This window comes from Dasypus novemcinctus, chromosome 11, assembly GCF_030445035.2.
Source record: "Dasypus novemcinctus isolate mDasNov1 chromosome 11, mDasNov1.1.hap2, whole genome shotgun sequence".
Classification (NCBI taxonomy): Eukaryota; Metazoa; Chordata; class Mammalia; order Cingulata; family Dasypodidae; genus Dasypus; species Dasypus novemcinctus.
In genome coordinates, this window is record NC_080683.1 from 48,359,990 (window position 1) to 48,379,680 (window position 19,691).

The 19,691-nt window shown below is 36.4% G+C and overlaps 1 protein-coding gene across 1 annotated transcript in view; it reads right to left on the minus strand.

The window, feature by feature from the left end:
• Positions 1-19,377, minus strand: part of IMPG1 (interphotoreceptor matrix proteoglycan 1) — a 160,705-nt gene extending 141,328 nt beyond the window's left edge. Inside the window, exon 1 of the mRNA XM_004464254.2 lies at positions 19,311-19,377. Within this exon, the coding sequence (XP_004464311.2) occupies positions 19,311-19,377 (67 nt within the window). The remainder of the gene's footprint in view (positions 1-19,310) is intronic.
• Between the last annotated feature and the right edge of the window lie 314 nt (positions 19,378-19,691).

A 19,691-nucleotide genomic window follows, 5' to 3' on the forward strand; every position in this document is an offset into this window, starting at 1 on the left:
CGGAGAAAACCAACCATTAGGACTCACTTCAAATTTATGACTATGAACCTCAAGTGGCCCTTAAATAAAATCATACTGAGTTTCATTCCTCTGGTCCATTCAGTCTCCCATTCTCCTGAAAAGCCAGGTACAACTTATTTTCTCAGATCTCCTGCAGTTCCATGTTCATTCTCACTCTCAGCTGATGACCTTGCTCCACATTTTACTGAGAACCAGGGCACCAGGAAGCATACTCTGCAAACTCCAGCACCACATCTGCACACTAGCTGCATCTGTGCCCAGGTTCTCTGCTCTGCCTCCTCTGACTATTTGGTGAACAGTCTCAGCTCCTATCTGAGGCCATCTCCTTCACTTGCGCACTGGATCCCATCCTTTTTCACCCTTCAAGGGCATTGCTCCAGTAATTCTCCTTTCTTTCTCCTACATCATCAATTTTCCTACTTCTCCTGGACTATCCCTAACGGCATACAAATATGCTATTATTTTCTCTTTAATTAGGAAAAAGCCCTCTTTCTTGATAGACCACTTATCCTCCAGCTATTGCCCCATCAAAGAGTTTTGCTCTATGTGTGAATAGAAAATCTGTCTTTACCTCCTTTGTCAGAACAAAGCAAGGTCTTACATGAGTGAGGATTCCCCTGATACCACATGCAAAGTTATCAGCATTTTTTTTTGCTTCATTTTCTTTTTATTTCAATATTTGCAACATGCTCATGTAGACTAGTGTATTCAACATGTGAATGTGACACTTCACCAGAAGGTGTCACCATATAACACATAATATACTAAAAACTGAATATTGGAAAAGAAAATCGCTTCTGAGTTTGGAATTGGCCTTATTGAGAATTGAAATTTGTTGTTAGGGAGGCAACAAATTTGTGCTAGGTGATGACTTAGCAGGAAAGCAGATCATTTGAGGAAGGGCTGAGGTTTACTTAGCTTAGTAGGAAGCACTCCCCTTGGGCTGGGAGGTTCTTAGGAAACACCTGTTGGGTGGAAGCTATTTAGGTAAGTAGGATTGAGGGCAGCATGTTCACAGGTAGGGCAAGTTCCAGCAGGCAAAGACAAGTGGTTGACACTAAAGGTTTATGTTGAGGAGATTTCATTCTATTTATTTTAGCTACGGTGGCATGGAGTTGACCCAGACCCTTCACCTTGGGTAGCTGTAACAAGTTTGGAAATTTCCAACTATAGAGAAAGGGAAATTAAAGGAACAACCACTGACTTCAAATAGCATGGTTACTTTATCCTAAGAAACAAGTCAAATCTGGCTAAGGATGGCAGTGGTAGTTCTGAAACACTAGACTTCTGGCCAGTCATTCGTTGTTTTTCATTAGGTTTGTGTTGCCTGAAGTAGGCCAACTAGCCAGTGTGAAGACTAGCCCTTCAGTCAAGAGGATCTTTTCCACTGTAAGTTGTAGGCCGGTGCCCTTTTGGCCTCGGTGCTGACCAGCATCCTGGGAGCTGCCTGTCATGTCACTGAAGAAGTTTTTTTCTTTCTTTCTTTTTTTCCCTTCTTGTAACAAAGCTGGTCTCCAGTCATAGATTACTTACAAAGTTTCATTTCAGTGTTCAGCTTTGTCCATTAAGCAGATACTTTCCTGGCTATGTATTCAAGTAGATCCTTACCAATCAGTCTGGACCACTCCTTTCCAAATCCTCTCTTCCAGAGGGATTTTTTCTAGCCACTGGATGCTATGAGCTTATGACATAGGCTTACTGTAAATACAGAGATGGAACAGGCAACTGTAAAAGGAGGATGGGGTTTTCATGGCAGCATTGCTATGTAAGCAACAGTCATTGGTATAAGTACTTAGAGAGCCCATTATGTTTTCCTAGGGAAAAAGCAACAAGGTCTTAACGAATGAATGAACAGGAGTAGAGATGAAAATTACAGGAATTTCTATGGAACAGATATTTCTATTTAGAGAGAACAGAACTCTATAGAGCAAAAGTGGATAACATCTCAGTTCCAGTGAATAATAACTGTAAGTTTTAAACTATAATAATTTAATCCTTCATAAATTTCCCTAACCTTACTGAACAGAATAAGGGGTGATGGCCTTTATGCAAATACTCTGCTTGCTTGTGATCCATTTTATCCCTTTCCTCCTTCTATATTAGTAAAAATTCCCTATTACACACCTGAAAAATTTTCTCCAAAGAGCACAGGCAAGTAAATGTACTTCGTGCTTAACATACCTGAATATGTATCAACAAATTATACAGATTTACTGAATATCTTGTTCGATGCTATTCCAGAAAATTGCATGGCATTTAAGCATCTTGTTTTCTCCATGATCAAGCATAGTGCATGGCAGCTTTTACAATTTGCCTTCCCCCTTTCCTTTTACATGTAGTTCCCAATAAACATAAACTATGTCAACTTTCGCCTGTGGCCTGAGAGTCAAAATGTGTTGGATAAATTATACAAAAGAGGACCATAGGAATTAAGGAAATTTGTAGTGATTTCCTTCAGAAAATATGAAGTAAATAAACTCCCACAATGATCAGCATGTGTGGCAGTTTGATATTATTTATAAATTCCAAAAAGAGATAATGATGATGTTTGTAAACTGGTCTGCTCCTCTGGGCATGTTACCCTTTGATTGATTTGAATTCAAAGGCTCTACCTTTACTTGATTAAATTAAGATTAAGGGCTTTGATTTGACCACGTTGTTAGGGAGTATTGTTAGGGTTGAGTCCCTGCCCCGTTGGTGGGCTGATAAAACAAAATCTCATGCAGAAGTAGACACACAGAGAAGATACTCAGAGGAAGAGACACAGCTCCATAGACACAGAGGAGAGAATTGGATCCTGGGGCCCCAGAAATAGCTGAACAATTTGCCTGACAGTTTACAGCTGACCTTGTAAAGGGAGTAGAGCAGCTGAACCTGGAAAGAAACGAGCCCCAGAGGAATAGAGATGCACTCTATGCCAGACTACAGCTGAGATCGGAAGGACCTGGGACTTTGGAGCCTTAAGAGGAAGGAGGAAGGCCGAACCCTCGTAGACACTGCCCACCTTCTTCCTTCAACATATGGCAGCAGACTTTGGGTGAGGAAGTACTTCTTTTGGTACCTTGAATTGGACTATTTAGGGCCTTGCAACTGTAACATTTACCCCAAATAAATACCCTTTATAAAAGTCAACAGATTTCTGGTACTTTGTATCAGCACCTCCTTAGCTGACTAATACAGCATGGAAGTTGATTAGTAGTGATAAATGGGGAGGATGCCACATTTCCCTCTTGGAAGCATTTGAAAATTGGATGCTGTCTCGGCCCTCCTTACCGCCCAAACTCTTATTTGTTTAGCAACACCACTCCCTACTGAGAATGAAAATAAGTACTCCTTTCTCTCAAAGAAACAGAAAGGTTGCATTATCCTTCTTCTCATTGCAAACATCAGGTTTTGCCATTATACTTACTATGTCAGAAGAAAAGGGGTCAGAAACTTGGCAAACCATTAAAAGAATTGAAAGGCAGCTACCTCCATTTTTTATTCTATACATGTTTTGAACCCCACTTCCCCCTCACAGTACTAAAAAAATACCCACAGAAACCAAATCTATAGGTGAGATGCTGAAAAATTTAACTGAGGACAAATCTGCGCTTCTTGTTGAGGGAATATGCACCTTGGTGAGGGGCAGGAACAGAACTGAAGTTGAAGGGAGAGGGAGAAAGGGAAAGGAGGTCACCTACTTTGTTCCCAGAGGGGTGACCCTTTCAACAGGAGGAGTCACATGAGCTTTTCAGACCCAGTAAAATGTCAGAGGATGGAGACGGGAGTCCAGGAGGGCTGTATCCTTAACTGGACCCAGAGCAAAAATGTATGCTAACTCCCAATGTTTGTTTCCTGACTGTTAAAAAACAATGATCATGCACTGGGTTGCCTTAAAACGATGGGAATTTATTGGCTTCCAGTTTTGTGGCTAGGAGAAGTTCATAATCAAGTGTCATCAAGGTGCTGCTTTTTCAAGAGGACTGTGACATTCTGGGGTGGGCTGCTGGCAGTCCGTGGTCCTTGACTTTTCTGTCAAAGCAATGCACAGGGTGGCCTCTCCTGGCTTCTTTTCTGGCTTCTGGCTGCTGCCCCTATGGCTTTCTCTCTATATTTTAAATTTCATTCTGCTTATAAAGGACTCCAGTAATAGGATTAAGACCCATCTTGATTCAGCTAGATCACACCTTCACTGAAGTAGCCACACCAAATGGTCCTACTTATAATGGGTTCACACCCACAGGAATGGATGAAGTTTCAGAACATGTTTTTCTCCAAGTTACCGCACTCCCCAGATCTCTTATAGGGAGACAGGGGAGGGCATATTAAGAAGAGGAGGAGGGTTCCCGAAGCTGAGTGGCCTTCCTGTTTTCTGGAAGAAGAGAGAAACTCATCCATGCTACATGGCTACCTTCAACGAAGACAGAACTGCTTGATAATACAGCCTCTTGGTTGAGGTCAGTTCACTTCTAGGTGTCATTTCTAGAGGTGCCGTGCCCACTGCAATTCCAGAGCCAAGGCCTTTAGTAATTGGGAATGCCCCTGCTTCTCAATTGTACATGTGCCTTCAAGTATGCAGTATTGTACCAGGGGTTGTGAGAAAACACAGGATCAACATGTTCCTTCTTCATGGAGTGCTACATTGACTTGAAAATGTTAGCAGAAAAGTTTAAAGTGTTAAGGATCATAAAAGATTTTCACATGAGAACATAAGCAAAATGAGTAAAATCTACCGCCCAACCCCCATTAAGCAGTTTTGAAAGCTGGGAGAGTAGGATAATTTTATCAGCTGTGATTAATTGCAAAATGTATTGCTTTGATAAAATGGTGAATGGGTTTGGTTTTAGTGCTGACGTCAAGTTGAAGTAAACAGGATGTGAAAACTGAGAACAATTGTGTTAAAGTTGCTTGCCAGCCTAGCTGAGGTTTGTTTTCAGAAGCTTTAAGAAAAAAACCAGTGCTTTCTCCAGCAGCTGGACTTGTTGGTACCCCACAGAACATCCTGGGTAGGCCGCCATCTTTCCCCCATGCATGGAAGACCAGGCTCTTGAACCACTTCCAATCACATCCTTAGTTAACTTAAATTCCAATAACCCATTTTCATAGCTTCTGCTCCTCAATTCTTAACCCTTTATGTGTACTTTTTTTTTTGCTACCATCTCCATGGGTTTCAGAATATGGAGTTTAAATAATTACACAGGTCATTGTGTACTTACCAGAATGGTGTTTAAAAGTAAATCTGAGGTATGTGAACAATGAGTTACAATTGTACTTCACAAATGTAAGGAACATTATACTTTTAAGAGTACTTTTATAGCCTGACTTGACACAAAGAGTGATATGGACACCAAACGGTTATGCCAAAACAGTACCAGATAATTTATGAGCAGGAGGCAGATTCAGCCCATAATCTGTGAAGAAGACTTGGAGGTGGGGAAGGTAAATAACAGGAATTTATAGAGACCCAACAAGGGTCTATAAAAAGCCCCTCCAAATTCAGGAGGAAACTAACGGTAGAAGGTAGGAGTAGGTTAAGAACATATTAGGAGACAGGAATGTAGATTTGTTCATGGGACACGTTAATGCTTTGTGTAGAATACCCACTTTCCTGCTCTGTTGGGTTGCCTGGACATGAGGTATCTTTTACCCTGTGATTCCTAGGTCTGATCACATTTTAGGATATAATTTGTTACATTGGATTCTCATCATATCTGCAGTACTCATATAAGAATTAGCTCAAATTTAGCTCAGCATCCTTTTTCTGAATATTTTTTGCTGTCCATGGTTCTAATCTTGTGGGCCCTGCACTTGTGAAGGCTTTGCTGGCACTGCCCTCATCCGACCTGTGCTCTTCAATAAATGACTTCTTGACCAGCTAAAAAACCAAAAACAGAAAACACACTACCCTTCAGTTTTAGTGTTCTTATGTAAACTTGATCCTGAAGCAAGTTGGGAGTCCTGAATAAAAGGTATTGCATGTAGAGCATTGTTGTAATATATTGTCACAAAATAATGACATTCCAACTACTCAAGGAGAAAAGAATTGGAATGGATTAAACAGAAATGGCTGTGAATCTCTTCCTATTAAATGTCCTGACACATAAGGACTATCACAATTCCTGCAGAGGAGTAAGTGAACTTTATTTTGGGTGCCCATGGGACTGAGATTACAGTAAGATTAACTGTGCACCTTATTGAGTCACTTCTAGAATTAGGAAAACAATCTCAATTATATTCTTTAGATTTCTAACCTAAAAAGGGGATAATAATAATTCCAACGTCATAGTTTTGACTAGTGTTTGCATGTTATATAGTTTCGCTTTGTTTGAAGATTAAATGAGGAAATTGATGCCAACTTTCATTCTAAAGATTAAATGAAAAAAAAAAGATGTGAAGTGTTTCACAGAAGACCTGGCACATTGTTAGCTATTGTTGTGATCTGGTACCATTCTATTCTGAGGTTTAAGGTTGGGCCTACGAGAAATAGAATTGCCAGATTTAGCAAATAAAAATACAGGATGCTTGGTCAGATTTTAATTTTAGATGCACAACAAATTTTTGTATAAGTTTCAAGCAATATTTGGCACATACGTAAACTACAAAATTATTTACTGTTTATCTGAAGTTGAAATTTAACTGGGTATCCTGTATTTTATCTGGTAACCCTACATACAAAGGAAGTTTGAGACAGAATTTTTACCTTAAACAGCTTAAATTTCACCAGATAACCAGATGACACATTAAAATGTAGCAACTGACAGACTGAAGAATAAAGATGCTACAAAGATAAAATAGTTAAAGAGAGGTATTGTGGAAAAATTTATTCCAAAAATTCACTTTTTTGAAATACATTAATTCATAGAAATTACTAGCATGGACATAAAAATAAATAGAAAACCTGAATAAGTTTAAACAACATAAATATTTAAGAAAGTGAATACATGATTAAAATATAACATGCAATTTGTGAAGGGAATGAATGAAGTTAAATATAAGGGTAATATAAGACCCTCCTATTATCTGGAAGAAAAGTAATGGTATTGATTAATTTCAGACTTTGATATGATAAACACCAACGTCATTATTTCTAGAGTAACCACTAAAAGAATAGAAACTGCTGATAACTTTCAAAAATACAAAGTTAATCCAAACAAACATAAGCAAAGAAAGGAAAAAATAATGTGGGTAGAATTAATTGAACACAAAATAAGATGGTAAATTTAAACCTGAGTACATGAATAATTACATTTTAAATGTAAATGGACAAAATGTTACATTTATATAAAAAATCATTTAAAAGACATTTTATAGTTAAAAAACAAATGATAAAAAAAAGTTCCACTATGTAAGGTTTGAAAATATGCATTTAAATAAAAAGATACAGAGAGGTTGAAATTAAAAGGATAGAAAAAAGTTAAAATATGCAAACACTAATTCAAAGAAAATTAGTATAGCTATGTTATTATCAAAGAAGCCAGAGGTATGCTGGTAAATGTTTAATAACTTGTTCTCAGTGTTCAGGGTAGTAGGCCTGAAATGTGCATTTGCTGATTTTCATTATGTTACTACTACCACTATGGATATTGCCACCAATGTGACATAACTGAATGTTGAATTGAGAAGAGATATATGTACAATTGGCACCTGTAAGTTAGAATGAGCCAGTTCCAGCCTGCCAGGAGATAAAACATATGAGCCAGTTCCAGCATGCCAGGAAATAAAGTTCATTATTAGGCAGAAAGCATTCAAAATGATATAGATACAGCATAGTGATAAAAGTTAAAAATCGTTAGACAGATATAACACGTTCAAATTGTATGCACTTAAAATAATCTCAAAACATATACAGCAAAAATAATAGGTGCATTTTAAGATATCTTTCTTAGGAATTAATAGAACAAATGGATAAATAGATAAATAAGGATATAGATTTGAACAACATGATCAAACTTGACCTAATGAACATATATGCAACATTATATAAGCAAAATCTAAATATACCTTCTTTTCAAGTACAGGGAGAACATAAAAAATTGACTATATATTGGAATTTCAATAAATTTAAAAGGATTGATACATACATAGTATGTTTTTAGACTAAGGAATTAAGCTAGAAATCAGTTTTAAAAACTAACTGAAAAGCTATATATATTGGAAAGTTAAAAAAATTTTCCTTTAAAGAACCCATAAGTCAAAGAAGAAGTCATGATGGATAACAGAAAACATTTTACTAAATGATAAAAATACTACATTGAAAAACTTGTGGCTTGCAGCTAAAACAGCACTTAATGGTGAATTTATATCATTAAATACCTATTTTAGAAAAAGAAACAAAAGGTAAATGTCAATCAGCTAAGCATCCATCTCAACAGGCTGGCAAAGGAAAGTAATAATCCCAAAGGAAACAAGGAAAAAATAAGAAAGATAAGAGCACCAATTAAAAAAATGTAATAGGATAAAAGAAATAGAAAAAGAAATAGAAAAACTAATAACAACCAACAGAAAAATAGACAAGTGAGATCAATCTAATAAAAAAGAGAATACACAATTAACCAATATCAGGATTGTAAAAGGAGACATTATTATACTTTCTACAGACATGAAAAAGATACCAAGAGAATATTATGAACAATAATTTATCAATAGCTTTGAAAATTTATATGAAAAGGATAAATTTCTGGAAAAATACCACTTACCAAAACTAACTCAAAAAGAGATAGAAAACAAATACTATTATAACCTTCAAAGAAATTGAGTCAGTAGTCAAATATCTTTTCAAAAATATCTTTCTCTGGCTTCACCAGAGATTTCTAATAAACACTTAGGGAAAAAATAATTTCGGTTTCATACCAATTCTTACAAAACCTGACAAGCAAAGTGTGAGAAAAAAATCATGATCCAACCTCAAATGTAACAATTTGAAATAAAATATTAGCAAACTGAACACAGAATACATAAAAAGTTAATATATCATGGCCAAATTGAATTTACCAAGGAATTAGGCTTCATTTACTATTTGAAAGTTGATTAAAGTAATTTATCACATTAGTGAATTAAAATAGAAAAAACATTTGATAATATAGAAGAAATAATCAATGAATTTCTGTGTTTATTCATGATAAAAAACAAAAACCATAAAACCAAAACTCTTAACAACCATGACTAGAAAGGAACTTTCTTTGTCTGATAAAGGGCATTTACAAACAAACAAACAAACAAACAAACATACATTAAGTTGAAACAAGTTATCATACTCAATGGTGAAATTTGAAAGCATTCTCTTCAAGATAAGTAACAAGGTAAGGATGCTGGTTCTTATTTCTCACTAACACAATATTGGATGGCTTAGGAAAGACAGTAGAACATATAAAGAAAAAAAAGAAAGAGTGAAAAGGAAGAAACACGATTTTCTTTTTCTCAAATGATACGATTTTATAAGTAGGAAACTTCAAAGAATTATTAACGAATTTTCAAAATTAATATAATTGTTCAGCAAGGCTATGGGATACAAAACCAATAGGAAAGTCTCAATTACATCTCCATATAGAAAATGTAATTAAAATACCATTTACAATAGCACAATTAGTATAAAATATCTAGGGTAAGTTTAAGATGTGGAAGCCCCTTATTAAAAGTCGTGCAATTTTATTGAAACATTTGATAAAAAGAGATTTTCCGTGTTCTTGTATAGGAAGAAATCTTATTTAAGTATCAATTTTCCCCAAATTGTTCTATAAATTCAATACAATTCCTATCAAATACCAACAAAGGGTTTTTGGGGAAATTGATGGCTAATTTGCTAATTTCAGAGTATATTATGGGAAAGCAGAGAGTCAAGAGTAGCTTAGACAATTGTGCAGAATGAGAGAAAGATTGGGGAAACATTCGCACCAAGATAACAAGATCATTATAAATTTGTAATAATTAAAGCAATGTGAACTTACATAAGGATGATACATTGGAATGGATAGCATAGACAAACTCATGCTTAGATAGAAGGGCCATCAGAGCAAGGGGAAAGGAAAATCTATACAGTGTACGGTGCTAAAATAAATTATATTAGGAAAATGAAATTGTTTCCTTAATTTACACCACACAAATATTTCTAGTGGCTTAAATATGAAAGCAAAACTTTACAACTTTTATAATTCTATATAGGAGAATATTTTCATGATGTTAAGACAAGGAAGGATTTCTTAAGCAAAATAATAAAAAACACAAGCCATGAAATTAAAAGGCTGATAAATTCAACTACATTAAAATTGAAAATGTCTGTTGTGTGAAGGATACCCTTAAGGGAGTAAAGAGACAAGCTACAAATTGGGAGAAGATATTTAAATGATGCATAACTGCAAAAGAATGGACATTCAGAATTTTAAAATAATTCCTCTGAGCCAATAAGGAAAAGCAAACATTCCAATGAAAATACAGGCAAAAGACTTACTTAAGCATTTTTCAAGGAGAGAAAATGCAAAAGAACCCAAAATATATGAAAAGATACTCAACCTCCTTAGTAATCAGGGAAATACAAATTAAAACGACAGTGAGATCTATTTAGTCCTGCCAGACCAGCCAAAAAAAAAATTGTGCAGTACAAATCATGGGTGAGAATTTGAAACAAAAGGACCTCTGACACATTGCTCCTGGTATTGTAAATGGCACAGACATTTAAGAAAGCAGCTTGGCATTACCAAGTAAAATTGAACGTGCATATCTTATGACCCAGGAAATCCTCTCCTAAGTCAATATCCTAGAAAGACTCCTGCCTGTGAACACAGGGGGAACAAAGGTTTTGCTCCAGCATAGTCTGGAATAGCAAAGTCCATCAAGACAAGAACCAGTATCTTGTGATATACTCACTCCAGGCAATGGTATGTCTCTGACACCTTTCATGCACCATCTCAACTCTCTTAGCTTTACCTCCCTCTGGGGCAGAGGTTCTTAACCAGGGGTCTGTGAGCTTGAATTGAAATTCAAAAAAACATTATTCTTGTGGGGACGTGTTGGTGTGGGTGTGATATATTTATTAAATAATACACAGTATATTGTGGACTTAGTAAGGTGTCTGTGGTTTTCACCTGACTGGCAAAGGGGTCCATAGAACAAAAAAGATTAAGTACCCCTGCTTTGGGGTTAGCTCTTTTTCGGCTCTAAAGCTCTGTAGGGGACACAAGCTCACAGCTCCAAACTTCATGTCTCTGTCTCCTGTTGTCTCCTTCATGCCTGTTGTCTCCTGCCTGAGAATTTTCCTTTGCAGCTGAGGTATGAGAAGAATCAGAACTTACTGCCAGTCCACAGATGCATACCTGGAGGTGCAGGAAAGTTACTGTTGTTTGGGTCAAACTTCTGAGGAAACCTCAGATGGATTTTTCTCCATTTACCCCCCAGAACTCCTCCCTCATGAATTCCTCTGAGATTTTGGAGATGGTCCTCTGAGATCAGGTTATCAATTGTACTTAAGACCAATCAGAAGGCATTATTTTGTTGACTCCCTTTTTCACTGCCTTACTCCCCTTTTTCTTTCACTCCTGCCTCCCTGGAAATGCTCTATGTAATCAAGAGAAACAGGTAAACTTTTGCCTCAGGGTCCAGTATATGCAACGATGTGGATGAATCTTTAAAACATAATATTGGGCCAAAGAATCAAGTCACAATGTACAGCATTATTTCATTTATATAAAGTTCAAAAACAAGCAAAAGTAAGGAATACATTATTTAAAGAATAAGCAAAAACACTAAAGACTAGCAAGGGGGGAAGCAGATGGGCTCAAGCAGTTAGCTGGCCACCCGCCATATGGGTTTGGTTCCCAGTGCCTCTTAAGGAAGATGAGCAAGACAGCGAGCTGATGCAATGGGCTGGCACAGCAAGCCAATGCAACGAGATGACACAATGAGATAACTCAATGAGATGATGCAATGAGGAGGCACAATGAGGAAACACAATGAGAGATACAACAAGCAGAGAGTGGAGGTGGCTCAAGTGATTGGGCACTCCCTCCCAATGGGAGGTCCCAGGTTTAGTTCCCCATGCCTCCCAAAAAGATGAGCAGACACAGAAAGCATACAATGATAGACACATAGAGCAGACAGTGACCACAAACGATAAGATGGGGGTGGAAGGAGAAATACAAAAAATAAATCTTAAAAAAAAAAAGATAAACAAGGGCATAATTAACACAAAGTTTATGACAGTGGCTACCGTTAGCTTGGAACAAAGAGGAATGTATCTTAGAAGGGCATAAGGAGGACTTCTAAGATACTAGACACTCTTTCATCTGGGTAGTAGGCATTTTACTATTAATTATCTAGGTGTTACAGATTTCTTAATACACTTGATGCATATTTCCCACCTAAGGCAATGTGCATAAACCATGGGAAAGTCTTAAGCAGCCTCTACAAGTAAGGCTGGAAAGGGGAATGGAAGCCAGATCATAAATGGCTTCAAATGAAATTATTTGGAGTTTATTCTAAAGGCACTGGGGAGAATTTGACAGTTCTTTTCTTGCCTTTTCTTTTTCTTTTCCAAGCAGGGGAAGGTGGTGTACAGTGGATAATAAGGCCAGTTAAACTAAAGTCAATACTATTTCTGAAATAGTATTGACAAGAATTGACACTGACTGGCCAGTTCTTATGGGTTTAGGAAATGAAGATATCAAAAGCCCTATGACCTGAGAGGAGGTGCTGTACTTGGCCCCAAGCAGAGGACTGAGAGTGATGGCCAACAGGTGAAGGTGAAGCTGGATAAAAGAAGCATTTGTGCACTAAAATTGGTAATTCATTGGTATGTGGAAGCAGGCTCATACTGGCCCTCAGTTCCTGTCATATTGGTAGCTTTACACTGGCCATGGTAGGTGTATTCACACCACAGACATTGGTTAAAACTACAAATAAGGTCTTTTTTCTTCTTCAAGATCTGGTTGCTAAACATTTGTTAGCATCCCACAAGTTGATAGGATTTTATGACAAATTGGATATGAGGAAGAGGAAGATGTCTTAGATGACACTAAGATTCCTGTAGTTAAAGATGTGGATGGAAGATGATGGCATGAAATGAGATTTAGAATGCAGGAAACAAAGTAGTGTGTGCCAGAAAGCGGGTGCTGATGATATTATGGAGAACACGATTGACATTTAAATGTTTTTTAACAGTGTGTTCATCAGAACTATCTGTACAGATTTTTCAAAATACATGTTCTTGTAACTTAGCTGTACCCTAATATATTTAGTACTGTTTTACCCAGATTCACTAAAAAAGTAAAGATAATCTGAAAAAAGAGAATGATTATGCAAATCATTCTATCACCTCTATTAAGTAAGGAGACACCTCCCTCCAAACTAAAAATATATTTATGATATAATATTTACTAAAAACAAAACCTTAAACATGGCTACTTTAAAAAACATTCCTGCTTGGGTCAAATAAATCAGAATCTTCAGAGCTGGAGACTGGTCATTGGTGTTTTTACTGATGTTGAGAACCATTGCATCAAAGTCTCTAGGCTAAGAAAGTGAAGTCAGTGGGAAAGGAGACTGGCAAAGGAAGGTCTTGGGAGAATTGATCATATGTGAAGTTAAAGTCAGAGGTAGGCAAGCAGATGTAACTCAAGCAGTTGGGGGCCCACCGACCACATGGGAGGTCCTTGGTTTGGTTCCTGGTGCCCCCTAAAGAAGACGAGCAAGACAGAGAGCTGATGCAATGGGCCAGTGAGGCAAGCTGAAGCAAAGAGATGATGTAACAAGGAGACACAATGAGGAAATACAATGAGCGACTCAACAAGCAGGGAGTGGATGTGGCTCAAGCAATTGGGTGCCCCCCTCCCACATGGGAGGTCCTGGGTTTGGTTTCCAGTGCCTCCTAAAAAGAAGAGCAGACACAGAGAGCACACTAACAGACAGAGAGAGCAGACAGTATGTGCAAACTAGGAGGGGGGCAAGGAGAAATAAATAAAATAAATTTTTTTAAAAAAATCAGAGGTGGATAGGGTTACAAAGACATGAAACCTTTTTATTCTCTCTGAAACAAGGGAGAATAAGAAGAATTTGGATAAAGAGAGAAACTCTGAGGTGGAAAGAACAGAAGTCAAATGAAGTCAAATGACTTCAACCTTGGTAGGTAGGAGGGGGTGGTAATAGCATGGTAGACTAGTTGCAGTGATTTTAGAGCTTATGTTTATTGAGCATATTTGGTTATTTCATTGATCCTACATCACAGCCCTATGAGGCAGACACTATTATGATTTCCATTTTATAAATGAGGAAACCATAAAATGGAGATAATGTATGAGACTGAGCAATTTGCTGAGGTCACATAGTTGGTAGGCGACTGAGCTGAGACTTAAATCCTGTCCTGTGCAACCCTTAAAAGTGTTTGCTCTTAACTGCACCGTAATTCCTGCTTCCATGAATGAGGGAAAATCAGGCTATATGGCTGAAGGAGAGAGGGAAGGGTTGCGACTCTGGGTAGGGGACTGAGTCAGGAAATGAGAGATGAATAAGACTGTGGAATAGCTTGGAGGGCCCAGTGAAGGTTACGGTGAATGAACATGTTTCACAGAAGCATTCTGTTTATTGCATTTCTCTAATAACACTTGACAGCTGGGGAATGAGAGTGGAAAAGTGAAACTTAAATTTACCCAGAGTAGGATTAACCAAGCAGGTGGGGCCAAAGGTCAGGAGTAAGGTTTCTACTATAAAACAAGAAGTCTGTTGAGAGAGTTTTAAGACCTGACCACAAGGCCTAGAATTTATATATAGGACACCAAAGTCTGCTTGGAGCTGATGAATTAGAGAGATTGGGAGAGGCCGCGGGACCCGGGTGTTCAGATGAAACTTTAGGAATGTTACCGCTCTCTGCCTCAGCTTCCCTATCAAAAATGAGCACCATGTTAACTACTCAGGAAGATGTCAAAAAGTACAATTCATTGAAATTTGCTTGTGCTTTTTAAACAAAAGTATGATATTAATCTAAAGAATTCTCTACTAGCATGATTATTGTCTGCAAAGTGTTTTGTTCAGGTCTGAACTGGTCTGAACACAATGAATTAGTAATCGTGCCACTGGGTTTCATAGTTGGGCTTAGTTAAATGAAAGTTTTGTTGTTCATAAAGGCAGCAGGAACTTAAGACAGACAAATCAGTCCCACATCTAATTTTCTGAATGAAGGTAAAGTATTTCTGAAATGGAAACTTTTCATTAATTTTTGAAATCCTGACTTTTCTCCACAAAACTGCATTTTGGATTAGTTGATTAGCTTCTTTTAACCCTTCTCCTGGAGGTGATTATGAGGATATATGCCAGCAGGGGTTGTAAGGAGACGTAAGGTGGCTGAATGAAGAAACCAAGTTAGAATGAATGAAGATGAACTCACAAAGGCACAGGGGAAGACGTTTCCTCAAGAATGATTGAATACAACCATATGCTTAGAAGATTTATCACTGTTCTGTAGAATTTTCATATTCTTCCTGTGGCCGGAAGTGAGGTACAGCAGTGGGAATACATTCTCAATAAATAATTATAGAGGTGCATGCTGTAGTTCAGAGCTTGATAGTGACATTTCCATATATGAATTTTCATTACCAGGGCCATGCCAGGCACTCACAACTCATTATAGGATATGCTTTGGCATGCAGGTTGCCCTGGACCCAGAGCAAAAAGTGCACCCCCTCATCCATTATTAAAATGGTTCCATCTGATTTGGTGTGCTTGTTTTGTGGGACTGAAATCTTAACCTTGGATTAAAGGATCTTCTCAGACAGTGAGCTCACACCCAGGGGTGGCTGAAAACTGTCCACTGTGGAAGGTTAAATCTCACATTGTGGCCAGATACTAAGGTATTCTAAGTTTTGGCATAACCAGTTCCCTCCTCACAATTGCAGAAGTGCTGTCTCTACCCCTGAGCAAGGAAAGGTAGTATGGATGGGACCTCAAGTCATCCTGAAGTTTGATACTTCACGGTATAGTAAGTTCAGAACTTTTATTAGTCATTTCAATGTATATGCTGAATTATATATACATAATAACTATTGTGAAAAACAAACTTTGATGTCCTCAGGTGAATTATTTTATAGCAGCAAAAAATCTGTGAAAATGATTGTGGCACCAAACATATGTAGGATCCAAATTTCCAAAGATAATTAGCATGCAAATACAGTTGATGTTTAAGGTGACTGCACTCTCATGATTGACGGAAATGGCCAAGAAAGTAATAGGTCATGTAGGCTGCCTAATTTGCTCACACATATAAGAGTCCTTTAGTGCAATCAGTAATACAAATATAAAGGGACCACAAGGTAGCAATGGCTTTTTATTTTTTAAAGCATGTATATAATCTAATAAATGGTTTCAGGTGTTCTGCCACAGTTTGTGAATTAGACACCAAGTGTCTTCAATTTACACAGCTTTTACTTTAAGGACATCTCCTCAGGTATAATAGGGAAAAAATCTGTCTTGAACCTTTTAAATGACACTGTCTTGAGACAGTAGCACAGATGAACGAAGTAAAGGAGCTGTGACTGCAGTTTGGCAGCCATTTCAAGGATACAAATGATGCCCTGTTCTTTGTAAGTGGAGCCACAGTGAGGGAAAACACCTTCCTGGTAATTTTATGGAATGAGAACATAACCCTCTAGTAAAGGACTAAGAAGAAGTAGAGTGCCTCCAAATGCAAATTTCATGACATTTCACAGTTACTAAAATAATTACCCTACCTTGGTGAACTAATAATAACTTAGTTAAAGGTTTCATTTAGTATAACCAAATGTAATGTAAAAGGCACATATTCTGATAAATACCATTTCCATTAAAGGGATTGGCAAGAGTGGATTTTCTTCCTTTCCTCTGTCTCCCACGCATCAGAATGTCACAAGCAATTAGATGAAATTATTTACGTGAAATGGAAAGGTAAGAGCATAAAGCAGTGTCATTTCCATCATAGTAACTGGCAGCTGCATTATGAATCCAGATGCGAGGATCCTTGGTGTCTTGAAGTAATTATTCTCTGAAATTCTTAAACTATCTTTCTCTTTCTCTCTTTTTTAAACTATCTTTCGTTGCACTGAAACAATTTTATTTAATGAATGTTCTGAAATCAAAGCCATTTCACATTTATGTAGCAATAGAAAAACTACATTCAGAATCTGCAAAGCTTAAAATCTTTAAAGGAACCTTTTGAAATATTGATGTCTTTGAATCTCTTTATATTTTGTGTCTAGCACGGTATAGGTTGCATGGTAAACACTCTATAGAATAAAACTGGGAAAAATCATCTAAGGGCAGAAGAAACATTTGGAGAAGCAATTTGGCAATATGAATCAAATACCATAAAACTGTTTATATTGCTTTGACCCAATAATTTTGCTTTCGTGAATTTATGCTAAGAATTTTAAATACTGAGAGACTTAAGCACGAGCATGTTTATTATAATAACAAAATAACTAGTAACTATCATTCCTTTCTTATTGAATATTTAAGCAAAGCAAATCATGCTATTATCTACCTAAGGAACATTGTGTAGTCAATAAAATGATGCTTGTCAAAACTAGATAGTAATGTAGAACATTCATATGTTATAATAGAAGTACAGAATGGCTGATATTAATATAAAATTGTGTGTGGTAGAATTGCAATCATGTGAAAATCAAATAAGCTTACTAGAAAAAGACTGAAGAAACGTATGTAGGTGCTAGTATATATTGGGTTTGAATGGAAGAATTATAGGAAAATTTTTCATCTTTTTGATTGTTCAAATAATATAATTTTTTAAAAAAGAAACCGTTGAGTTAATCTAAACGCTCAGTTAGCAGCTAATTGTATTTTGATTGAACCCTTCAACTCCTCTTTCCCCAAACCATTTTCTATGTAAATGTACATATGATGATTAATTAGTCACAAATAAGAAACCAGTTTCGCTGAGGTACTCTAATTAATGTAGATATCATAAAATGAAGATGAACAGAAATTCAGAGATCTGAGATTCTTATGGAATTAAAAACTCCAAACAAGTAATTAGGATTTTTTATTATGCAGTTATAGCACATTGTTACATGGAAGTTAAGCATAATACAAAATGTAGTGGGTTTTTGGTGATCTTATTTCATTTAACATGCTATATGTGATTATGCTATTTATAATTGTGTGTAATGAATGATAAGTAATCTATGAAAATAGAAGAAAATAGTTAAATTGATTAATATAACTAAACAAAACTGATTTGCCCAGTCAAGTCTATGAAACAGACAGATTGCTAACCAAGCAGATTCAGCTCAGCATACACTGGAATCCCATCATCGGTTAGCAATTAATATGTTTTTGTAAATGTAAAACATTAAATATAATTGATAATTGAAAGGAAGGTAAGTAAATTTTGCTTTTTCCATCGTCATTCACAGGTAACATATATAAAGGAAATATTAATATAATCTTTTCTAGAAAAATTTTCTCCCTCCAGATATAGCCACTGAGAAGTTATATGTAAAATAACCTATGGACTGATAGCTATTTTGTTACTTACAAATGAAACAACTTGTTTTAATATTTTGTATATATTTTCAGAACAATACTTCAATGAACACATTAACTGTCTGAAGATGTCATCTTCAAAGAAGAACTGAACATTATTGATTTCAAATGTCCTAAAAAACTTGAATATGTTGTAATGATCGGGCTTATCCTTAATAAGATTAAACTTTCTTCAACAGGTTTTAAAAAATAAAAACACATTATTTTTCTTATATATGCCTTTTTGTGGCTTGCTTTAATTTCATATTTAGTTGAAGATTTGCCTTAAGAACAGTCAACTGCCATGTTTTTTTGGTGCACACTACTTCAAAAAGAAACAATTTTCCTAGTTGGTTGTCGTCATGATCTCTGAAAATGAAACACACTTGGTATTTTCTAAGCTAACGCAATTAATAATTTAATTATGAGAGGATAAGAAATAAATACTTTGTCTCATCATGAATAACTTAAAAAACAAATTTCATGTTTCAGATTTTATTTGTTCAGTTTAAGTGGATAAATGGAATTGGTTTCACAGACCTACTAATGTTATCGGTATTAATGATACTAATTTGCATTCAGTTTTATAACAGTGAAGAGGTTATAATTCCTCTTCTGTTTTGTTAACATAAATTGCACTTCATTCAAGTGAAAACCTATTTTCTCTTTTCTATCAAATTGATGAATCAATATTCATTCAGGGCCTTCCATAGGCTAGGTCCCTGAGATAAAGTAGCAGCCTTGTAGATTAGAGGATTGCTGCACAACTCTAGCAGCAATTTTAAAAAGAAACAAACTTCTAAGTAACTTACCTTTGGTTCCTTGAACTTGGAGAAGAATCCAGAAAACAAAAATAGCTCTTCTAGTTTCCAAATACATTCTGACTTTTGAGCATTGGTAATTCTGGTAACAATCACAGAACAACCCCAAAGCTCATTTTTAGTAAAATGACAGATATAGGAAAATATTTGAATATTAGTGTCAGCTGAGGGAGGACAACCTTCTTGATTTACTTTTATGATGGTGCTAATTTCCAAAGATCCTGCAGCGGTGTCTGTTTCTGGAATAATCTGCTTATCTTTCCCTCAGGTGTAATCTCTGCTTAAGGGCCAACTGGAAGAACCTTTATCTCATTAACCTTCTGGAGGAGCATCTGTCAGCCTAGTTCCAGGACCCTGAATGCCATTAAAAAC